The following is a 25,552-nucleotide window of genomic DNA, read 5'->3' as shown; positions in this document are numbered from 1 at the left end:
GGTCCGCCTCTGAAAAAACTTGGCATTTGAATTTCCCAGGAAACATTGATTTTCGTGATGTCATCTGCAGGACGCCTCCCTCTGAATCCGATGTCAGCGCTGGTTTGTTTATGAGAAAACGACCCGGTGGTTTTCTGCAAATTTCTTCAACATTATCACGTAATTATTAAAATGGTTAACAGATGTATCATAGGAGGGTGTAGCAACACCAATCATGATGGGATTAGTACTCATCGTTTCCCAAAAGACCGGACAATGAGAGAGAAATGGGAGCGCTTGGTCTACACAGGCTGCGCACTGAAACCGTGCAAAGCTCTCGCAGCCTGCTGGCGCTTCCGCAGGTAACGTCACGAATCTGGCTCCAGACTCCCTTGGGATTTTTCCAGACGCGTTTTGTTATTTTATTTTTTTCTGCTGTAGACAGATGGCCTTGTGCAAAATTACCCTTCTGGATGAGTGTGTAAAGGGACATACTTTCATATTAAAAAAAAAAAAACGAAATTGGTTCAGAATATGCCCTTTAATCTCTGTGTGACAATTGGAGCTCTTATTCTTTGAAATCACTTTGTAGTTTGTTGAGTTTTTCATGCCATGGTACTTAAAGGAGTTTTCTCCCACACTGCTTTCACACACTCAATTCTGCCGAGCAGCTGAAACTGGTTTTACAGGCAGATGTAATGTAAGACCGCAGCTATTGAAAGCTGTTTCTATGACTACAATGAAGCACTGTGTTTGGTTTGGAAGTACACAAAGCTTTTGGACGGACATTAGCAGCACAGAAGTCAGCTTGTCCCATAACAACACAACCATTCATTACCAGCAATCATTTCTTCAGTTTCAATTAATAAGTCTCAGTCAATTCTGTCTGTAACCATATTACACTTAGTCCGACCCAGTTCCATATTGGGGGTGAATTTGTTGTTGTTGTTTCAACTTTTAATAACTTTTAACATATTAATAATTTCACAGCTTTCCACTATTCTCATGTTAGATGTTATTCAACTGGAAATCAGTGGTTGGTAGAAGAGAGCAACTGGACTTGCTTGAAGATTCTTGAAAACGTTTTGCCTCTCATCCGAAAGGCTTCCTCAGTTCTGTCTGACTAATAGGGAGTATCAAGTATTTATCCTCTCATGGATCATCATAGACTCCGAATCAGAATGCTGATGGCTGCATTGTAGGTGGCTGATAAAAGATGTCAGGTTCATTTTTGTCCAGGTTGACAAAAATGAACGATCCTCTCTGGCTAAGATGTCTGCCAGTTTTCTGGAAGTCCTCTCATACTCCCGCACCAGTCGAAGGGATCTCATCCCAAAGTGCGTAGAAACATATCTGTGAAGAATCTCCGTCATCCAGGTACATAGTAATCTGTGGTTGGTAGAAGAGAGCAACTGGACTTGCTTGAAGAGTCTTGAAAACGTTCAAGCAAGTCCAGTTGCTCTCTTCTACCAACCACAGATTACTATGTACCTGGATGACTGAGATTCTTCACAGATATATTCAACTGGAAAATATTGAGATCCCAGAGAGAAAAGTTTTTCGGACAAAACCAGGAAGATTTCAGTGAAGAAATTTGGTGTTTATTTCTAATTTAAATGATAGATTTAGGCTGTTAGAGAGAAGTGTAAAAAAAGAGAGAGAGATCATGGGACCATATTATCAAACCAAATGAACATCATCAGAACATTATTGATGATGAAGATGAAGGGGAAAATAATTTATCCTTGGGGTACACCTTGAGGATTTTTGTTTTCCAAATGGATACCTGCTAGTGAGATGGGATAGGACAGTAAACCAAGGAAGAGAAGTCAGAGAAATACCGATATTCTGTCACCAGCTATTTCTGAGATGAGAGAGCTTGCCATATCAAACGTGACAATAAGCAAAATGAAAATGTCAAGAGCACCCCTGAGAACAGGCTGCAAAAGATCAGTGTTAACTCTTATAAGATGATTCAGTGCTGCATAGTGGATAGACCTTGAACTGTAACGTCTCATAAGCATTTGGATCAAACAAAAAGAACAGGGTCTGTAGTAGATTAAACCCAGGCTTCTGGAGAATTAATGTATGCAGAGCAGTTTGACAGTAGGTGTACAGTATATAGGCTGACTCAAATGACTCGTTAAGAAGGTGGGAGATAATAGTTGAGCAGGTTTCAGGATCAAGACAGCAGGTGGAGGGAATTGGTTTACAGATAAGGACAGAGATAACGTAACTGAAGAACTGCCATATCTCAAAACATCATAGTCAGAAGTCCTGAATGATCCTGACTGCTGTTTAACAGCTAGCGCTTCACACTGCTGACAAACTGATAACAGGTAACAGTCCTACATTAATACGTTCAGTCTTTTTTGCAATCCAGTGTTGCAGTGGCCAAATACTTTGCAGCATTTTTAAATAATGTTATCATGCTCACATATGTACAGCAGGGGCAATGTTAAAAAAAATCTGTTAAAAATATCTGATAGAGAGTATCAATCAAAGGTTTGTACACCCCCCCATAGGATTTTGGGTATTTGGACTATTTTCTACATTGTAGAACAATACTGAAGACATCAGAACTATGAAATAACATACAGTGGTGCTTGAAAGTTTGTGAACTCTTTAGAATTTTCTATATTTCTGCATAAATATGACCTAAAACATCATCAGATTTTCACACAAGTCTTAAAAGTCGATAAAGAGAACCTAGTAAAACAAATGAGACAAAAATATTATACTTGGTCATTTATTTATTGAGAAAAATGATCCAATATTACATATCTGTGAGTGGCAAAAGTATGTGAACCTCTAAGCTTAGCAGTTAATTTGAAGGTGAAATTAGAGTCAGGTGTTTTCAATCAATGGGATGACAATCAGGTGTGAGTGGGCACCCTGTTTTATTTAAAGAACAGGGATCTATCAAAGTCTGATCTTCACAACACATGTTTGTGGAAGTGTATCATGGCATGAACAAAGGAGATTTCTGAGGACCTCAGAAAAAGTGTTGTTGATGCTCATCAGGCTGGAAAAGGTTACAAAACCATCTTTAAAGAGTTTGGACTCCACCAATCCACAGTCAGACAGATTGTGTACAAATGGAGGAAATTCAAGACCATTGTTACTCTCCCCAGGAGTGGTCGACCAACAAAGGTCACTCCAAGAGCAAGGCGTGTAATAGTCGGCGAGGTCACAAAGAACCCCAGGGTAACTTCTTAGCAACTGAAGACCTCTCTCACATTGGCTAATGTTAATGTTCATGAGTCCACCATCAGGAGAACACTGAACAACAATGGTGTGCATGGCAGGGTTGCAAGGAGAAAGCCACTGCTCTCCAAAAAGAACATTGCTGCTCATCTGCAGTTTGCTAAAGATCACGTGGACAAGCCAGAAGGCTATTGGAAAAATGTTTTGTGGATGGATGAGACCAAAATAGAACTTTTTGGTTTAAATGAGAAGTGTTATGTTTGGAGAAAGGAAAACACTGTATTCCAGCATAAGAACCTTATCCCATCTGTGAAACATGGTGGTGGTAGTATCATGGTTTGGGCCTGTTTTGCTGCATCTGGGCCAGGACGGCTTGCCATCATTGATGGAATGATGAATTCTGAATTATACCAGCAAATTCTAAAGGAAAATGTCAGGAAATCTGTCCATGAACTGAATCTCAAGAGAAGGTGGGTCAGGCAGCAAGACAATGACCTTAAGCACACAAGTCGTTCTACCAAAGAATGGTTAAAGAAGAATAAAGTTAATGTTTTGGAATGGCCAAGTCAAAGTCCTGACCTTAATCCAATCGAAATGTTGTGGAAGGACCTGAAGTGAGCAGTTCATGTGAAGAAACCCACCAACATCCCAGAGTTGAAGCTGTTCTGTATGGAGGAATGGGCTAAAATTCCTCCAAGCCGGTGTGCAGGACTGATCAACAGTTACCAGAAACATTTAGTTGCAGTTATTGCTGCACAAGGGGGTCACACCAGCTACTGAAAGCAAAGGTTCACATACTTTTTCCACTCACAGATATGTAATATTGGATCATTTTCCTCAATAAATAAATGACCAAGTATAATATTTTTGTCTCATTTGTTTAACTGGGTTCTCTTTATCTACTTTTAGGACTTGTGTGAAAATCTGATGATGTTTTAGGTCATATTTATGCAGAAATATAGAAAATTCTAAAGGGTTCACAAACTGTCAAGCACCACTGTATGGAACATATATGGAATTATGTGATAAACAAAGCAAGGCAAAACCTATATATGACACTAAAGACCTGCACAAGGTTTAGCTGGCACAGTAGTGATGGTGCACCATTACTTCCACAAATCTGCATGGAAGAGTCATCAGAAGGAAACCTAAGCCTGGGTCCCATCACAAAAGTGAACATCTGATATATGCAACCCAATATCTAAATAAGCCAGCAGCATTTTGGAAAAAAAAGTGCTTTGGAGTGATGAAGTAAAAAGGAACTCTTTGTCACAATCGCCAAAGTTACAGAAGTACCAGTCAAAACTTTGTACACCCCTACTCATTCATAGGTTTTTCTGTATTTGGACTATTTTCTACATTGTAGAACAATATTGAAGACATCAATACTATGAAATAAGATATGGAACATATATGGAATTATGTGGTAAAAAAAATGTTAAAAAACAAAATATGTTTCATATTTTAGATCCTTCAAAGTAGCCAGCGTTTACCTTGATGATGCTTTGTACACTATTGGCATTATCTTAACCAGCTTCATGAGGTAGTCACCTGGAATGCCTTTCAATTAACAGGTGCCTCGTCAAAAGTTAATTAGTGCAATTTCTTGCCTTCTTAATGCATTAGAGATCAAACAGTAAATAGTAAATAATAACAATACAGTAAATAGCCCTATTCCACAATTGTAGTAATCCATATTATGTCAAGAACCGCTCAACTAAGTAAAGAGAAACGACATCCATCATTACTTTAAGACAAGTGTATTTTAAGTAATAAAAATAAAGCAAAAAACATTGAATTAGAAGCTGTGTCCAAACTTTTGACTGGTACTGTATACAGTATATCATCAAATGGGGAAGAATTACTAGCTGTGCTTGGATGGTTTTCTCTTGAATACTGTAATCACAACCATAAATTAAACTATAACATTACACTCAGAAGAATTAATGCCTGCACGTGTGACTGACATTTACATTAAATTAACACAGAAGTGTGTGAGAGCAATGACCTTTTGGTGCAGCAGAGCCTGCTCCATTCACATCTAAAATGACCATGTTGGAATGACTGCAATTGCAGAACAGTGATCAAGTCCCTGACTCATAGCAGCTGTCCATTCCTTCACTCAGACCTGTGAATATATGACCTCATCCCCCTTCTTCTGTCCTCCCTCTCTCTCTTTTCAACCTTCCTGTGCAAGGTGCATAGTTGATACAAATGGTCATCCCCAACCTCTTCGTACACTCCTCATGTTGGCATGTCACTTAAATATGCATAGTGCCACTTGAAGTGGGTAACCTTTCTAAATTATTATCAGTGTAGATAAATGTGTGCAAGAGCAAAAAGCTTTGTATGGCATTGTTCACCATGCTCTCAATTCTTGTCTTTCCATTTCCACTGATTTGTTGTGTCTGTGCATTGAATCTGTTTTTAGGCAGGAATGCAGCTTTTAGGCAATCTCCTGTCTAGCAAGGGATAATTGTGTGTTTCAGAAAAACAAGATCAAAAACCATTATTGCAGTTCATAGCATGTGTTTATAACTGATGTGATTCTGCATATATTCTGTAGATTTTGATCTTAAAACTTTTTACTTCCTTGTTATCCACCACTCTTCAGGTAAGGCATTGCACTAGATTTTGGAGCGTCGCTGTGGGGATTTATGCTCACTTAGGCCCTGTTTACATTATTTCGAATCAGCGGATCATCAGATTAACGTTTTTAAAACGATTCGCGTACACACACAAATAGCAGGAAGTGAAGTCCGCGCCGTTTTTCAGCAGTTGCGTCACATGACCAATGTGGCATGACCAACGCCAGCGAATCAGGAAGGTGGATGTCACAGTGACGTTGTCCAATGACGACGTCAGCTAGAGCTCAGCACTGCGTATCCTCGTTCCTCAATGTTTACACAGCACCGGATCAGATACGTACTGGGTTGAATACGTGGGCCCTGGCGGATTCAAATTGTTCTGCCTGTGGAGTCGTTTCCCGGCGTTTTAATGTGCACGGACAGTGCATCCGCAACGAAAACGATACGGATACGGTCTAATGTAAACACCAGCTTAGCCACAAGAGCATTAGTAAGGTCAGGCAGTTATGTCAGGCGAAGAGGCCTGGGGTGCAGTCAGAGTTCCAGTTCATCCCAAAGGTTTTCAGTGGGGTTGAGGTCAGGGCTCTATGCAGGACACTCGAGTTCTTCTACTCCAAACTTGGCAAACCATGTCTTCATGGACTTTGCTTTGTGCACAGGGGCATTGTCATTCTGGGACATTTTGGACCTCTTTGTTTAATTGAATGGAAATTAACAATGTTACAGTGTTCAAAGACGTCCTAGGCAAGTGCGTGCTTCAAACTTTGTGCAACAGTTTGAGGAAGGCCTACATATGGGTGTGATGGTCAGGTGTCCACAAACCTTTGGCCATTTCGTGCATTTGTCTAATGTGAATGATATTAAATATGCTGTTATTTGAATTTAATACTCAGGAGTTTTTAGTGTGAAGTGATTTGGGGATTTTTTTTAGACACATGCCTGGTGATTATTGTCATGCTTATTCTGATGTGCTGTTATTTCAGCTTCTCATAATAGACAGTAGCAATCCCTCATCAGTGAGTTTCTGTCTGATTAAAGGGAGATGAGGAAAGTGATCCTAAAGCTTTATACAGGCCTTATTTTGAATCTGTTTAACAAATTGCAGATTAAATTTCTTTGGTGTTGGTTTAAAGATAAGTCTCTGTGGAGTCACAAGATCATGCAGAGGATCATGTTTTATGTATATTTGACTATAAATTGAAACATTGGTTAAAGATTGTTGATATGTTAAAGATAATAAAGATGTTTTATATCATTTTACATTATACAGTATAATATTCATAAATGGAAAAGAATCATAGTTGTAAGTGACTGAAGACTTAGTCATGAGTCTTTACTGAGTTATCCAAACCATGTGTGGAATTTACATGGACAGCATTAAGCACAAACAAACTCATACTCTGCTTATATTAATTTACTGCATGCAATTAGGATCAGAAGAGACATTAATCTCTCTAAGCATTTGATGTTCCTCTTTGCTGTTATTAAATTATGCAGGCTTAAGTTGTTTGGTAATGTCAGATTTCTCAGAAACACCATTATGCAACTCCAGGGTTATGTTGTTACTGTTTAAGCACTCATTTCATAACACAAGTGAATTTGATTCATGGACAAGATACTTTTCCAACAAGCTTCAGTGCTGGTACTGAATCTATAGTCCGGAGTGTAGTCATTGCTGTTTATCATGTTTCTCTATATCTATACCACAGTCTTTACTCCTCAGACCAGTTGACACATATGCTCACATATTCTTCTGCAAAAATTCATCATTCATTAAAAAAAATGGTATCGAACGTTCATGAATGTTTGTGCACATGATCTGGCCTTTTAATCTGTGTTCCTGGCTGGAGTGTGAATCACATGGGTTGATTGGACAATTGTTTCAGATCTTCAGATATCAGTATATCAGACATCTGTATTAATGCCTTGGTTAATAACCTTTCCCCATGCTCGATCTTCTGTTCCTGTTTTCACAGGCCTTGAGTACATCAAGCAAAACTTCACTGAACATGTTGAAGAGATTAAAGAAGCTCCACCAGAGGAGGAGAAGAAGGAGGAGAAAGAGTCTTCATCAGGCAGTCCCTTTTATCGCCGTGGCACGACTCCATCACACTCTCCTGCCCACAGCCTGACTCCCTCACCTCCATTATCACCAACAAAAAAATATCAGCAAACGAGTACTGGTGTGACCCGAAAGATCAGCAAAGAAAGCGCTACTGCAACCCGAAAAATTAGCAAAGACAACAGTGCTATATCCCGTAAGATTAGCAAAGATGAAAGGGCCACCACCGTAGCCGAAATTAGCAAAGTTCCTGCCATCAAAATTCAAGATACTGCACCACCAAAGCCACCCAAGCTCAACAAACCATCAATAAACGGCCAGTTACACACTGCTTATCATAGCTATTATGTGAAAACACAAAAGATCGTCCTTCCGCCAGAAGAACTGGAAGATGAAGAGCCTGAAATGACTCAGTCCAGTTTAGCTCGAATGCCACCACCTCCGAAGTTAGTGCCATCACTCACGCCAAAACCAGAGACAAAGCTCAGGAAACATGAAAGTGTAAAACCAAAGAGTCTCACTGAAACCAAGAAAGCCAATGTGGAGATCACGAATGAGGTGTTAGAAGATGATACGGTGAGTGTTGTCCTCCCTGCTGTCTACATCGTGTAAAAAAAAAAAAATCATAAAACATGGCCTGTGAGACATCCAGTGAGGTATATAGGTCTACCTGGTGTTGCTTTCTTTTGGAATAACTCAACTGTTTGTCTAATTTACATTCCAGGGTCTGAATTCTATTTTAGTTGCCATGGTGATGCTCTTGAATATTGGATTGGCCATCATTTTTGTACATTTTTTGACATGATTGCACAGTGTTTCAGGTAAGCCACCATTTGTTGAGCTTAACACTTGACTTGGAAATGTAATCATGTTTTTCTCTTCCCACAAATCTCCAGTTGTTGTTGTTTTTTAACATGTGATCATGAATCTGCTTCTAGGGAATTTCATATGCAGAGGTGCCACCATCTACGGTTTATCTGTAACATTCAAAATTTGTGATCCCTTGCTACAGTGATAAGCGAGACACTTTTACGCATTTACACTGCAAAACATATCTTAGCAAGTGAAAAGATCTTGAAAATAGTTGAAACGATCTATCATTTCCTCTTAGAAAGAATGCAAGACACCAATTCTGAGATTATTAAACCTAGTTCTAGATTGCAACCAACTTATTCTAAGGTGTCTTATCAAGTAAAAAATATCTGTCCGTGCAGCAAGATAATTTCACTAGTATTAAGTAATTTTCTCCTCAAATTCAGTTTTCAATTTTTTGCAGTGTACAGCAAAATAGGAAACAGCTTTTTCTGCGTTTTTAGCTGAAACAGCGGAGAACATATGTGAATAAAATTCACCCATCAGAAAAACCTGTTCACTGAAGGGGAATTGAAGTAGGACGTGAAAGATGCATTTTTTTCTGGTAGCAGTTACTTTCACTTCGAATTTATCTATGTTAAATTTGATAAAGTGAATTCGCAAACCTGTATCTTGTGAGCCAATAGAAAACAAGAAGGCAAAACTGTGTTTATGTTTGTTTTTTTAGTCAGGAAAGAAAGACACGTTTATCCTTATTTATTTCCTGACTGTTAGCTAGCTAATGTTATCCCAACATGCTCTAAACCATTACATGATAAGGGCTGTTTCACAATCAGGGTATACTGTACTTTTCAGGTCCACAGGAGTCCAAAAATCAAACCTCAGCTTTTTGTGTTTCTCTGCTGCCAAAAATGACCTTTTGAGATGTAAATAAACTGTGCAGAATTTCACAGCTACAGGTCATATACTGTTCATGTTACTTGTGTTGAGAAGACAGCATATAGTGTATTTCTAAAACTGACCCACTTTCTTATAGTCCACAAGAGTATGGTATACAAAGTGAAAAACTATGGAATTTTATGTCATTTCAAGTACAAATTTTCCAGTACTGTGCAGCGATGTTTGTACACAGTGATAACTGTAATAACAACTTAAGTGGTGACCACAATCCTTGTGGTTTTCCAGAGAGGACACTTTTTATCACACTCACATTTCAACCACATGCAAAGCTCCGCTGCAAATGTGTCTCGCATCTCTGTCAAGTCCTGTTTTTTACTGTGCAACAACAAAGTATTCTGCTTCAAAAGAGAAATATTTTCTTGAAAAATTATTTACAACCTCATCGTATGGTGAGTTTTTTTTCCGTAGAAACATTTTTGATGGACAAAGGATTCTGTGAGAGGCACTTAGTTTACCAAAAAAAAAAGTAACTTCCACTTAAATATCTTTCTGTTGTGAATGAAAGTGCTGTATACATCCCAAAGTAAAACCTAGTTAGTGCTAAAAAAAAATGCAATTCTGAATTTAACCAGTAAAATCTAAGTGTAATAATTGAATGAAGTTGAGTTTGCATGGAGTTTGCATGTTCTCCCCATGTCTGCGTGGGTTTCCTCCGGGTGCTCCGGTTTCCCCCACAGTCCAAAGACATGCAGGTTAGGTTAACTGGTGACTCTAAATTGAGCGTAGGTGTGAATGTGACTGTGAAGTCTGTGTCTATGTGTCAGCCCTGTGATGACCTGGCGACTTGTCCAGGGTGTACCCCGCCTTTCGCCCATAGTCAGCTGGGATAGGCTCCAGCTTGCCTGCGACCCTGTAGAACAGGATAAAGCGGCTAGAGATAATGAGATGAGATGAGACCACAAGGTCAAAACTGAGCCTGCATTTGACTCTTACAAACATATTTATAAGAACTTACAAGAGACATTATTGCTGTTGGTGTGCTGGTGTGTCTCTGTAAAATAAGGTAATAAGAAACTCCAGCAGATATAAACTGGACCTAGTTGCAGGAGTTCATTGGTGTTATTCAAAAAGACAACCATGATTGTGAAACAGCCCTTATGCAAAACAAATTCTGCTTTGGTGCAGCTTGATGGTGTCATGTGACCAAAAAAGTCTGGCTGCATCTGACTGAACGAGGTTCAAATGGGTTAACGGTATACCAAATGGTGAAATGTGTTTTTATGTTTTCCACTTATGTATTGACATACAGGTCATTTGATAATAATAGTTCAGGGTAGGACGTGATGTGCGTCACTACTGCTATTTTCTTTCGGTTAAGCTATCATAATTTCCTCATAACTCCCACCCACTAGCTACTGTAGTAGTGAAGTCATGTGAAGCCAGCCAACCCAATCTTTTTGAACTGCTGTTTATGATACATCACAGGGCATCGCTGTCATCTTCCTCATCACAGATGTCTATAATTGGCTAGTGTCGCTGTGATTGACAGGTGAGAGAGTAATACCATCCCTTTCACCCAGAGAGCTCGGGCAGTTACACTCTCTTAGACTCCAGTCATGGATAGCTGTGGCATCTACAAGATTCAAACTTGTGATCTCCTAAGAATAGGGTGAATAACTTTCTTTTAAAGATATTATGTAAAGAATAATTAAGTTAATAAACTGTAAATATCCTTCACTATAGCAGACAGTGTACAATGTCTTTTACTTAATAAAAATAAAGAAAATCCAATGAATTAGAAGGTGTGTCCAAACTTAACTGGTTCTAGTAAGCTACAGTACTGTGCAAAAGTCTTCGGCACCCATCTCATCTCATTGTCTCTAGCCGCTTTATCCTTCTACAGGGTCGCAGGCAAGCTGGAGCCTATCCCAGCTGGCTACGGGCGAAAGGCGGGGTACACCCTGGACAAGTCGCCAGGTCATCACAGGGCTGACACATAGACACAGACAACCATTCACACTCACACCTACGGTCAATTTAGAGCCACCAGTTAACCTAACCTGCATGTCTTTGGACTGTGGGGGAAACCGGAGCACCCGGAGGAAACCCACGCGGACACGGGGAGAACATGCAAACTCCACACAGAAAGGCCCTCGCCGGCCACGGGGCTCGAACCTGGACCTTCTTGCTGTGAGGCGACAGCGCTAACCACTACACCACCGCTTCGGCACCCTATTTTTTTTTTTTTCCATGCAAACTTTGTTATAGATTTCTATTTTATGATTCCTACATTATCAAGTCAGTACAAAAACATTTTATAGTCCAAACATTCGTTTTCCAGCACAAAATTAAATTTTACAGGAAGAAATGTTTGTATCTGAGCAGTATATTACATAAGAGATCATTTTTTAGATTAAAAAAGAAACCATAATGAAGGCTGCTGGGTTTTGGTGCAAAATGAAGACGCGAGTGTGACAGTCAAAGTGTCCAGAAGAACTGTGGCTGGTTCTGTAAGATGCTCAGTAAAACCTACAGCTCATTTCCTTATCAAACTGCACTCACTGTACCTGAGACTACTATTTTTTATTTAAAGCAAAGGGTCGTCTCACACCAAATACTGACTTTGCTTCATTTATTATGGCTTACTGCTGTTTATAGTATTTTTTTAATGTTGAAACATTTCATTTCATTATTTTTAAGCCATTTTTGGTCCACAGCAGTTCTTTACATGTGCCTAAGACTTTCGCACACAACTGTATGATGGCACTTCTGCATATGCAAATACAAAGGATGTAATTACACCTTGTGTAAAATTAATGCCGTCCTAATAGGGCAGAAGTTTGTGCAGAAACATTTGATCATGATCTTTATTATAAAGATATTGCTGTAAAAATATAGTTAGAGAATTTATAGCTTTTTTTTGTGCACATCATGTGCTAATTCTGATAACAGGACTGTAGTTGGCTGGATATTTTTTGGTTGGTGGATGATGACACTGAGGTGTTTAAAGGTTACTGATTCACTAACACATCAGTGTCACTACTGTGAGAATAATCCACCATCCAAATAATATCTGGTCAACAGTACCTTGATGGATGGATGGATGGAGTTGAACAGGGCTAATAAATTATGCAAAGCTACATATATAGACAATGACAGTACATCTATAAAGCAACCGATGTACTAAGTGTAGCTGCAACTGAGGTGGCTCGACACTGCCAGGCAAAAGTTTTTGAACATTCTTTTACATATTTTAACATTTTTGTTTAGATGGCTTTTCATGCTCTAAAATCCAAAAATTTAACCAAAGTTATAAGTAAACTGAGAAATTAATCAGTATATTATTTAATGCTTATACTACAGCACTGTTCTTGAATCTGATTGGTCAGATATATTATTGCTGCTATAACAGAAGGTCTGACTCAACATGGGCACCTTGGCGGTACTGGGGCTCAACCTCTGACCCACCAATCAATAACCCAGCACTTTAACCCATTGAGCCTCCATTGGACATCTCTTTATGTGTGTTAGCTGTTTGTAAGAGTCAGTAGGTTTTCCACATCAGGAAAGTCTTCAAAACAGGGGAGTTTATATTTTTCAGTTTCTCAATAATATGACAAGCTATGGGATTGTTTTTGTCTTATTAAGTTGAAAAATAAAGGGAAAAAAGAAATTTACAGATATATTTATTACAACCCCGATTCCAAAAAAGTTGGGACAAAGTACAAATTGTAAATAAAAACGGAATGCAATGATGTGGAAGTTTCAAAATTCCATATTTTATTCAGAATAGAACATAGATGACATATCAAATGTTTAAACTGAGAAAATGTATCATTTAAAGAGAAAAATTAGGTGATTTTAAATTTCATGACAACACATCTCAAAAAAGTTGGGACAAGGCCATGTTTACCACTGTGAGACATCCCCTTTTCTCTTTACAACAGTCTGTAAACGTCTGGGGACTGAGGAGACAAGTTGCTCAAGTTTAGGGATAGGAATGTTAACCCATTCTTGTCTAATGTAGGATTCTAGTTGCTCAACTGTCTTCGGTCTTTTTTGTCGTATCTTCCGTTTTATGATGTGCCAAATGTTTTCTATGGGTGAAAGATCTGGACTGCAGGCTGGCCAGTTCAGTACCCGGACCCTTCTTCTATGCAGCCATGATGCTGTAATTGATGCAGCATGTGGTTTGGCATTGTCATGTTGGAAAATGCAAGGTCTTCCCTGAAAGAGACATCGTCTGGATGGGAGCATATGTTGCTCTAGAACCTGAATATACCTTTCAGCATTGATGGTGTCTTTCCAGATGTGTAAGCTGCCATGTCACACGCACTAATGCAACCCCATACCATCAGAGATGCAGGCTTCTGAACTGAGCGCTGATAACAACTTGGGTCGTCCTTCTCCTCTTTAGTCCGAATGATACGGCGTCCCTGATTTCCATAAAGAACTTCAAATTTTGATTCGTCTGACCACAGAACAGTTTTCCACTTTGCCACAGTCCATTTTAAATGAGCCTTGGCCCAGAGAAGACGTCTGCGCTTCTGGATCATGTTTAGATACGGCTTCTTCTTTGAACTATAGAGTTTTAGCTGGCAACGGCGGATGGCACGGTGAATTGTGTTCACAGATAATGTTCTCTGGAAATATTCCTGAGCCCATTTTGTGATTTCCAATACAGAAGCATGCCTGTACGGTATGTGATGCAGTGCCGCCTAAGGGCCCAAAGATCACGGGCACCCAGTATGGTTTTCCGGCCTTGACCCTTACGCACAGAGATTCTTCCAAATTCTCTGAATCTTTTGATGATATTATGCACTGTAGATGATGATATGTTCAAACTCTTTGCAATTTTACACTGTCGAACTCCTTTCTGATATTGCTCCACTATTTGTCGACGCAGAATTAGGGGGATTGGTGATCCTCTTCCCATCTTTACTTCTGAGAGCCGCTGCCACTCCAAGATGCTCTTTTTATACCCAGTCATGTTAATGACCTATTGCCAATTGACCTAATGAGTTGCAGTTTGGTCCTCCAGCTGTTCCTTTTTTGTACCTTTAACTTTTCCAGCCTCTTATTGCCCCTGTCCCAACTTTTTTGAGATGTGTTGCTGTCATGAAATTTCAAATGAGCCAATATTTGGCATGAAATTTCAAAATGTCTCACTTTCGACATTTGATATGTTGTCTATGTTCTATTGTGAATACAGTATCAGTTTTTGAGATTTATAAATTATTGCATTCCGTTTTTATTTACAATTTGTACTTTGTCCCAACTTTTTTGGAATCGGGGTTGTATATCTGTATTAGATACAGATATATTATATTTATATATTATACAGATACAATAGATGTTATAATGTAAATCATAACAGGAATTATACTGTCTCATAAATGTTCCACAACATTAAATGTAACTGTAAATAGTTTAAAAGCATGACATTCATTAATAAATTAAAAATTGTTTAAAAAAAATATCTGTGGTATAAGAGGAATAAAGCACTTCAGGGCATGCTGTTATAGGAAAATAAGACCATGATGGTAACAGTAACTCCAGTACTTCATCGCATCATGGATTATTTCCCTAAAACAGCACAGTGCCTCATGTTTTATTCTTTACTTAATGAATTGGTAAATGTTAGAAAGGGAATTATGTTTTATTTTTATATACAGTGCCCTCCACAATTATTGGCACCCTTTGTAAAGATTAGTAAAAAGGCTTAGAAACAATCCACCTTTTGGTGAAGTTGCTTCATCTCACATGCAGACTAGAAGAGCACTCATTGGAGTGCATATCTCCGCCAAGCCACATATTCACAATTGCACACAAATCTAAACAATTGTTCCTTGGCCCATGGCTCACTTTTCCTCAAAACTTCATTAGAATCCATTCACTAGTTTTTGAGTTATATTGGGAACAGACAAGCAAGCAGACAGACAAACAAACAAACAGAGGCGAAAACATAACCTTCTCCAGCAAAATGACAAAAATCCAACCTTTAATTGAAATAAATGTATTGAGAGAAAAATCCCTCATGAAGAAATAATTTTTTTCACTAAAAAGGTTTTTTTTCAGTGTGCGATGAAACGACTTCACCAAAAGGTGTTTTTTTTTCAAACTTTTTTTTTAAACTAATGTTTACATGGGGTGCCAATAATTATAGAGGGCACTGTAGATCTACAGTACTGTGCAAAAGTCTTAGGCACCCTATTTTTTTTTCACACAAGCTTTGTTATAGATCTCTATTTTATGACTTCTACATTATCGAGTCAGTACAAAAACATTTTAGAGTCCAAACGTTTGTTTTCCAGCACTAAATTAAATGCTTCAGGAGGAAAATAAGTTTGTGTCTGAGCAGCATATTACATAAGAGAGCACTTTTCAGATTAAAAAAGAAAACGTAATGAAGGCTGCTGGGTTTTGGTGCAAAATGAAGAAGCGAGTGTGACAGTCAAAGTGTCCAGAAGAACTGTGGCTGGTTCTGTAAGATGCTCAGTAAAACCTACAGCTCATTTCCTTATCAAACTGCACTCACTGTACCTGAGACTACTATTTTTTATTTAAAGCAAAGGGTCGTCTCACACCAAATACTGACTTTGCTTCATTTATTATGGATTACTGCTGTTTATAGATTTTTTTTTAATGTTGAAACATTTCATTTCATTATTTTTTTAAGCCATTTTTGGTCTACAGCATTTCTTTACACGTGCCTAAGGCTTTTGCACACTTCTATAGACTAACTCGAGTGAGAAAAGGCCAGTCTTTATCACTCTAATCCGACACATGTAGCACACATATTGGTGTTCTAGGCTTGCAGCAGTAATAGTGGTTAAACTGTAATAAAACATAAGACACTTAAGCTGTTTAAAAACTTTTGACTGGCAGTATACCAAAATGACAACCAAGAATTGTAATGAGGACTGTTATTCTAAATACTAATTGTGTACCGTGCAGCTTATTTTTACTTACTTTATTCCCATTTAAGATGAATTTTCACCTATAAACACTTTCATTAGAGAAGTACAAGTAAGAATGGAATGATATTTCTTTCAGTGGAAGAAATTTTTTGCAAACTGTAACCTTCGAATCATTTTTATTCCTCAGTCTCATGGAAATAACACAGTGTTACATTAAACTGGCGCTGGTCCTTGGCCATGGGAGCAACAGAGGAAGTATTGGAAAATAAGAACCCCTTTGGAGGACGACATGACTTTTCATGGCTCGTGTAGCGGTATGAAAGACTGACTGTTAGGGAAAAAAAAGAAAAGCAACAAGAAAAAAAAGGAGAGATGTGTGTGAGAAAGAGTTTAGGGTGTACTGATCCAAGCTGGCCGCTCTGTGTGGAAACGTCCGTTGCAGTTTTACATGACAGGCACAAACAGCTGCCTCGTTTCTTTCCCGTCTGACGTGTTGGGTTCGGAGATTTATGCACAGTGCCAAAGGAATGTGTTCAGTGGACTTTCCACGTTGGTCAGAGAAAAACGAACACGCACCACGGCCTCCATCGCCAGTCTTATAACATTACACAAGCGTTACTGTTACTGTGGGTAGGCATGTGCTCGATAGGATCACAGTTTTATGATATTAAAAATATCTTCTTTTTATATTGCTTTCAATAAATTACTTTGCAAATATTACTAATCAGACCATATTCTCCAGACTCGCTCCAGGCAAGAAGTATTCCAGAGTTATACAAGTTATATTATAATTTATAATTTATTAAATATTGTGATATATCATATAACTGATTATCAGCACATGTCTGTCTGTAGGAACATGCCCTATTGCATGGTAGCATTTTATTCATTTTTTCTCACAGATGTATTTCAGTTCTCCATTATTTTTCATTTATGAATTTTTTCAAAAAGAAGTTATTGTATAAAATGTGCAATATGATTTTTTTTTTTTTCAAAATTATATACCACACCATCCAAAGGCTTTTAGCCAACAGATCACTTTGTTCCATAATTGATTACAAAAATAATAAATAAAACAAAATGAAAACGATACGACGATGAGATGACGTTTAAGATGGAGAGGACTGTCTACTGCAATAAGAATCACCATGCGTGCGCGCGCACACACACGGGGGAATATTGTTTACTAAAATGTAAAGGAGGTGAAAATGTTTATGCTGTATGTATTTGTGACTCGAGCATTGCTCATCGTGCATGCAGTTTCTTTGATTTGGTGCATTGACGTTCGTGCAAATGACTAGGCATGTGGCGATAATCGGCTAAGATTTTATCACGGTTTACAGTGTATTTAATATATACAGTGGTTATATAATTATTAACTATTCCTTTGAATATGAATATGTTGTTGTTGACAATGATGATATTTTTACATAGCAACACCATTTTAAGAAATTAAACAAAAAAAATAAGAACTACAACGTCAAAAGCAACCTTAAAATGATTCATGAAATAAAATAAGAATTTTGTCACCATGACGTTTCTAAATGCAGCTTATCATAGTATCAGTGAAAGCCAAAGAAATACACAAAGTAGCTTCACGTCTATTATTGCATTATATCATATAACTGATTATCAGCACATGCCTACAAGTGAGCAGTGGATGAAAAATTATTTTAGATATGTTTTAGACAAAAAGGTCTGAGCTTTGTTTGCATGTTAGAAAACTGAATATTCTCTGAAAACTCTGTTTGGTGCTGAATTAACCCCTTCAGACCTGTTTTTTTTTTTTCTAAATACAAAACATTAAGGTTGTTGAAAATCTACAATTTTAGACCCTATTGTTATTTTTATGCCATCGAATATAAGCATCAGCAGTCAGAACATGTGTAAAATCACCAAATTTCCTTCCTGTTCTTTTTTTGGCTGCGTTCACATTACCAAGCTGAAGTGAGTCAAATCTGATTTTTTCATTAATGTGACACTGATCTGATTTTTAGAGCTGTGTTGACACAGAAATCCAGTCTTTTCCAATCAGATTTGAGTCACTCTTGTATGTGGTCCTAGATCGGATACATATCCGATTCATGACCATGTGACATGAATGAGAACGGTCAGATCGGAATTGATGTGGCTTTTTGCCTATATGCATCCTCTGAGCGCTGTATTAATCACCCAGCATTGGCAGGAGAGCTACAATAACTGCGAATACAGCAAAAGGTAGCCATCTGGCTTTTTTTTTTTTTGCCTTTTCAACCTGATCATGTACAGCTGATGAAGTGTTTGCTGTCCTCCAGAGAAAATGCGATGTATGTATTAGCTACTATTGCGTCCATTTAGTCAGTTTTAATACCGAGTTCAATCAGAAATATGCCATTTTTTGTTGGCGATGCAGATGACATATCAGTGTGCGCATACGTGCCGTTTCGGAGGACAGATGCATTCACGTTACAGTTGATAAGCAAATCTGATCTGAGCAAAAAATCAGAATTGAACCAAGAGGCCTGTAATGTGAACGTAGCCTTTGATAGCTCCATCAGGGTTCCCTTCAGAATGATGCAGATTTTCTTTTTTTGTGATTCTCAGTGGGGTAAGGTTCAGGTCTGATCAGTTACCCACGAGAGGTATAACAATCCCAGGAGTCGGGTTGATGCATTGATTTGACCGGGAATTATTGAAATTATTCGATTCAGCAACAATCATAGATTATCATCAAAAAAAGGATGAACAACTGGTGTGTAAAAATAATTCATATTTCTAAATTGATGTCGATAATTTAATTTGCCAGCCTGTACCTTTTTATATATATTTTTTATTTTTTTCCTCCCCAGTTTGGTCATTTGGCTAAGTCCCACCCACTAACTATCTGTCCCCTATCACACAACAGCTCCCAGTGAGACAGGTGAAGGCGTGAACACGTGAGTCCTCTGAGACGTATGAAGCCAGCGAACCAAATCTTTTTGAACTGCTGTGCATGGTACGGTATGTCACAAGGCAGCATACCGCACTCAGAAGGAAGAGCTATCCACCCTCTTCAACATACCTGACCTCACAGACACTCGTGATTAGCTAGTGTCACTGTTGCACCATTCGGGATCCCTCGTTCATCATCTTTTGTGAATTCAAGACAGTAATAATTGGCCTATTCCAGATTCCGAACAAAGTTCATCACATATTGATTAGAATTGAAACGGATCATATCGTAGCAGGTTCAGAGGTATCATGAATTGTTACATCATGAATCAAAATCGTACCATATCGTGTACAAGCTTGAGGTTTATTTATGAGATTTATTACCGACTAATTAATCAGACTTTTACATTTATACATTTTTAATACAATTCCTTACATGTATCATGTAATGGACACAGTGTGTGAAGGGGTTAATTCAGGTACGTGATACATTGAATGACGGATGTGTCGCAGTTAAAGTGTCTTTAACTACTGTTTACCTCAGAGGAATGCAAAAGAAGAAAAATGAAAAAAAAAAAGGAAACAGGTCTTGTCTTAATTCTTTAGTAAGGGAACACTACATTGTGCCACTGTTTTGTTTCATTATTGCTGGCACAGAGTGGTGACTTTATTGGACTTATTACCAAATCTGTGTGCATTTATCATTTCAATGAAGGCTTATTTATTCTATAAGTAGTAGTGCATCAGTATTGTTTCAAGACATGAATGAAAAAGGGCTTACATAGGCTATGCTGTATTTGTTTTTATTACTGCTTTGCATAATCGATTTCAAATCCACTATGTACCAGAAATAAGTCCAATATTTTAAAAAGGCTGTCTCTTGAGACATACGTGCACTACAGTACATACCATCAAACAAATATGCTGTTTTACTCAGTTGTGACTGGAAGGTCGATTTCTTTCAAGCTTTATTATACAGTACATCATCTCTTCTAGTGTGCTGTGTATGCAACGTTTCTTACTTTACTCACAGTCGCTTACTGGCTTCTCAGTTTAGACAAGAATGCAATGCAGGGATATTGAATATAACTGTGCCTACTGAATATTATGATTTATTCTATCCACAGTCACTGGATATGAGCAATCGCCTGCTCTGATTGGTTACTCTACTACTAGACTATCAGCTCATATACCATGAGTAGAGAAAAACAAAATGGTGGAGCGTGTTGCTGAACCAACTGAGGACAAAATAAAAACTCTACTCAAAAACAAAACCCAAAAAATACAAAAAAGCAACAAAATACAGTATGGAATGAAAGTATTTGATGGTATGAACATATCTGTTTGATTTTTCAAGAATTATTATTATCGCATTTTTCACAAATTGCTACTGTCATTTCACCGGTTTGTTCACATTCTAAGCGGAAATGATTTTGTCAAACGTTTTGTATAAAGTTTTTATTTATTGAATTTGCAAAAAGTACAAATAAAAATGTTCTGTTTCTCAAAATTCAGTGAATGTGGATAGAATAGAACAGTTATTCCACTTAGTCTCATCGTACATGGCTTATAGCCAACTCGGTGCCACGCGCCTCATCGGCTGTCTGCTCATGTACGACTCGATTTCATGGAATAACTGTTAAGTATTGTACCACTGATGATTAGTATAAACTGACGATACATGTATAGCTCCAAAAATTTTAAGGCAGTCAAGCAGAAAAATATACAATCCATCATTAAATTAATATTGTATAAAAGAAATGCGATTTAATAAATGATCAAAATAAATCTAAATACACTACCGTTCAAAAGTTTGGGGTCACTTTGAAATGTCCTTATTTTTGAAAGAAAAGCACTGTTCTTTTCAATGAAGATCACTTTAAACTAATCAGAAATCCACTCTATACATTGCTAATGTTGTAAATGACTATTCTACAGTACAACACTGATATCGTAAAGTCCTTGGGATATTGGAAAAAACTTTATGATATCAGAACTTTATGATAAGCCTAAAGTCACTTTTTAATAGAGAGCAAAGAAACACACTTTCAAACTCAATCTTTATTTGCAAACACATAACACATACATGCATTATATTTAATAGTAACATCAATACATCAGAAGAAATCTTTGATTGTGGTTTGTTTGACACTGATCACATGGTGATTGACATCAATATCATTTTCAATAGCTAACAAATCCTTCAAATATTCCTGCATCTTGGGAAGGGGTCGTCCAGGGAGGGCCACCATGTACCTTCGAAGTTGATTGAGACCTGCCATGGCACTGGCATATGATGGCTTGTCAGAGTCGTCAGATGTTTCTTCAGATATTTCTTCTGCTTCTTCTGGCTTGCTCTGAACTTCTGTCACAATCTCTTCATCTGTGAGTTTGGATGTTGTCTCCATGTTCTTGTCAGCATTGACAAAGTCTTCTGGTTCTGTACTGAATCCACAGGCCTGCAGGTTTGCTGCAAGGATGGCTAAGGGGGATGTCGTCTTCTGGGTCATCATCTTCAACTGCAGACTCAGGAGACTCGGGAAGTTGAAACCCACAGTGGGGGCTCTGAGTTAAGATAACTTTGCAGGCTTCTGGGGTGCTTGACAGGAAAACTTTATGATGTGTAATTTATGGCCCCTGGGGACATCAAAATGACTTTACATTATACCTAAAATTTATGATAAGCAAGTTTATGATAAGCCAAAAGTTTTATATCATATTTAATGGACTTTATGCCGGGAAATGAAAATCACTTTACATTATCCATAACTTTACAATATCAGTGTTTACGATATCTGTGCTGTACTGTAGCTGCAAATGTCTGGTTTTTGGTGCAATATCTCCATAGGTGTATAGAGGCCCATTTCCAGCAACTCTCACTCCAGTGTTCTAATGGTACAATGTGTTTGCTCATTGCCTCAGAAGGCTAATGGATGATTAGAAAACCCTTGTACAATCATGTTAGCACAGCTGAAAACAGTTGAGCTCTTTAGAGAAGCTATAAAACTGACCTTCCTTTGAGCAGATTGAGTTTCTGGAGCATCACATTTGTGGGGTCGATTAAATGCTCAAAATGGCCAGAAAAATGTCTTGACTATATTTTCTATTCATTTTACAACTTATGGTGGTAAATAAGTGTGACTTTTCATGGAAAACACAAAATTGTCTGGGTGACCCCAAACTTTTGAACGGTAGTGTAAGTTTACAAGCAAAATAACAGAATGATGGCTATACTAAACGTCAAATTACATATGTACAGTAAATAAGAACTATTTTTATGGTGTTTTACAAATCTAAATCATTGACTATAAAGCATTACGTGGTACCTATTTTGCCATTTTATTTTTCCCATTCTTATAAATATTTTTTGTGTGTGTGTGTCCATGTGTTGCGCAGCAAACCTTTTTGCGATGTATATGGCCTCTGTTCATGTTTTCTCAGTTGATTTATTGTTTTACTAACTAATTAAAGGGCAGAATTATTTTTCTAAAATGAACAGCTATTGCACAAAGAAAACATTTATAAACAACAGTTTTACTCTCTTTTTACAAAGATTGGTCCGTAACCCAAGTTGGTATTTTTCTAACGTTTTGCACATTTATTTTAAGGGTGACTGACTTAATAATCAATTGTGGCACACATTTTTGACAAATAAAAAAAAAAACATACATTTGATTCAACTGATTAATAAGGAGCCTTGATTGTAGATATAATTCTACCACTGGAAGAGAAGAAATGTATGATTTTTGGCATTTGAAGCACATTTAAGCCCCAGTGACATTTGTGCTCTGGAGATTGTAATAAAAATGATCTGTGTATAACAATAAAAAAATGTTATGCATCAAAAAATGTATCTTGTTATTTTTCATAATTCACAACTTAGAAATATTGTGTCTTGTTCCTGCTTGTCTCATTATACTGTACTGTTTATTTTTATGTACATAATCCTGATGGAACAAAGTCCCAAAGTCCTTCCTGTGTTTGCGGATCCTCAGGAGAAAATAACGTATGGCAGAATTGGAATGCTACCAACACCACCTTTCTACTTCACATTTCTAAACACTATTTTTTTTTTTTTTAATGAACACTTTTATTAGGCTCTTGCCTAGTCGTTTCTAAGAACATAGCACTGTAAGCAGTATAAGCTAAGCTCAAATCCTGTCAGCGATTTCCTTTTACATGCCTAAACGTGGACATGGAGCGTATATAGAGTTGTGATTTTACAGATTTGCTTTCAGGCATGTAATTGTACACTTGTTCCGAGGCCATGATGAGCCTGTAGCATGCTGCTAAATTTAGATTAAGTCTCGTAAGCAGTGAACAGATCCCACCTACTATTTATTTAAAAAAGCATTGCCAAGACATCAATAGCATGCAGGTCATCTTTCCATACTTTTCATAACTCCGTCCAGCAGACATCACCACTGAGACATTTAATTAGTTTATAATGATGATTGTCACTCAACTATATTACAGTTACGTGAACAAAGCTCAAAACAAAATACATTGAAGTCGGTGTATGTGATGTCATCAGTTATTGCTAACTTTTGGCAGATTTACAGCTGATACAATGGTTAAAAAAAAAATGGAAGAGAAGACCACGGTTTGTTCCACATGAGAGGAATAAAACAGTTCATGGCATGCTGTGGAAAATATAGGATTATTTTCATATAGCAGCCTGTCCGGAAGTGTTGTTTTGCTCTTGTACTACAGCAAATTGCCAATTTTTTTATTTATTACTGAATGGCACATACTTTGCATCCATTTATAGTTACATCATTGTTGTGGAATGTCCGTGAGACAGGTTAGGTCCTGTTACCACTTTTTTAATGATTATTATAGCAGGTACGCTCACTGATTATAGCAGGTACGCTCACTGTCCACTTTATTAGGAACACCTGGACACCTGCTCATTCATGCAGTTATCTATTCAGCCACTCGTGTGGCAGCAGTGCAATGAAAAAAAAAATCCGGCAGATACAGATCAAGATCTGGTTCACTTAATGTTCACATTAAACATCACAATGAAGAAAAAAGTGTGATCTCTGTGACTTTAACCATGGTCTGGTTGGTGGTTCTAGATGGGCTGGTTTGAGTATTTCAGAATCTTGTGAGATTTTCCACACGCAACAGTCTCTAGGGTTTACACAGAACCTTAACTGAAGCTCTTGACCTGTATCTGCATGATTTTTATTTTTCATTTATTTATTTTTTGCATTGCGCTGCTGCCACATGATTGACTAGGCAACTGCAGGAATGTGCAATTGTACAGGTGTTCCTAATAAAGTGGACAGTGAGTGTATAAACAGTTGTGTAGTCACTATATAAATGATAACATACTGAAACGAGTACATTAGTATAAACATAGTGATTGAACTACAGCTGGAACTACTGTCAGAGCTGTTGTTACAGAAGATTAATCAACACCTTCTGACCGGTCAGGTTAGAAAATTGAACAGCGCTGTTGTATAAAAGCAATTACTGCCTGAGAGCAACAACTATACCAACTGATGCAACCACAGCGTTGCTTTGATAAGCTATAATCCCAGAAAACAGAATTCACAGGACATAAACTACAACCCCGATTCCAAAAAAGTTGGGACAAAGTACAAATTGTAAATAAAAACGGAATGCAATAATTTATAAATCTCAAAAACTGATATTGTATTCACAATAGAACATAGACAAAATATCAAATGTGGAAAGTGAGACATTTTGAAATTTCATGCCAAATATTGGCTCATTTGAAATTTCATGACAGCAACACATCTCAAAAAAGTTGGGACAGGGGCAATAAGAGGCTGGAAAAGTTAAAGATACAAAAAAGGAACAGCTGGAGGACCAAATTGCAACTCATTAGGTCAATTGGCAATAGGTCATTAACATGACTGGGTATAAAAAGAGCATCTTGGAGTGGCAGCGGCTCTCAGAAGTAAAGATGGGAAAAGGATCACCAACCCCCCTAATTCTGCGCCGACAAATAGTGGAGCAATATCAGAAAGGAGTTCGACAGTGTAAAATTGCAAAGAGTTTGAACAGATCATCATCTACAGTGCATAATATCATCAAAAGATTCAGAGAATCTGGAAGAATCTCTGTGTGTAAGGGTCAAGGCCGGAAAACCATACTGGGTGCCCGTGATCTTCGGGCCCTTAGACGGCGCTGCATCACAT

General features: G+C 37.8%; 1 protein-coding gene across 5 annotated transcripts in view; it reads left to right on the top strand.

Moving 5' to 3' along the window:
• The window catches only part of jph1a (junctophilin 1a), an 81,266-nt gene extending 58,077 nt beyond the window's left edge, over positions 1 to 23,189 (top strand). Inside the window, exons 4-7 of one of the 5 annotated variants that reach the window (XR_009650692.1) lie at positions 7,751 to 8,412; positions 8,561 to 8,657; positions 16,657 to 20,707; positions 21,571 to 23,189. Coding sequence is in view for 3 of the 5 variants with exons in the window: in XM_060899980.1 (XP_060755963.1) it covers positions 7,751 to 8,412; positions 8,561 to 8,641 (743 nt within the window). In the remaining 2 variants the exon portion in view is untranslated. Of the gene's footprint in view, positions 1 to 7,750; positions 8,413 to 8,560; positions 8,658 to 11,098; positions 11,177 to 16,656 lie in introns of those variants that run through there. The other 4 variants (XM_060899980.1, XM_060899979.1, XM_060899981.1 and 1 more) reach the window with 4 other exon arrangements.
• Positions 23,190 to 25,552: the final 2,363 nt, after the last annotated feature.

This window comes from Neoarius graeffei, chromosome 19 (genome assembly GCF_027579695.1).
Source record: "Neoarius graeffei isolate fNeoGra1 chromosome 19, fNeoGra1.pri, whole genome shotgun sequence".
NCBI classification, from domain to species: domain Eukaryota; kingdom Metazoa; phylum Chordata; class Actinopteri; order Siluriformes; family Ariidae; genus Neoarius; species Neoarius graeffei.
This window is presented reverse-complemented; position numbering and strand designations above follow the sequence as displayed.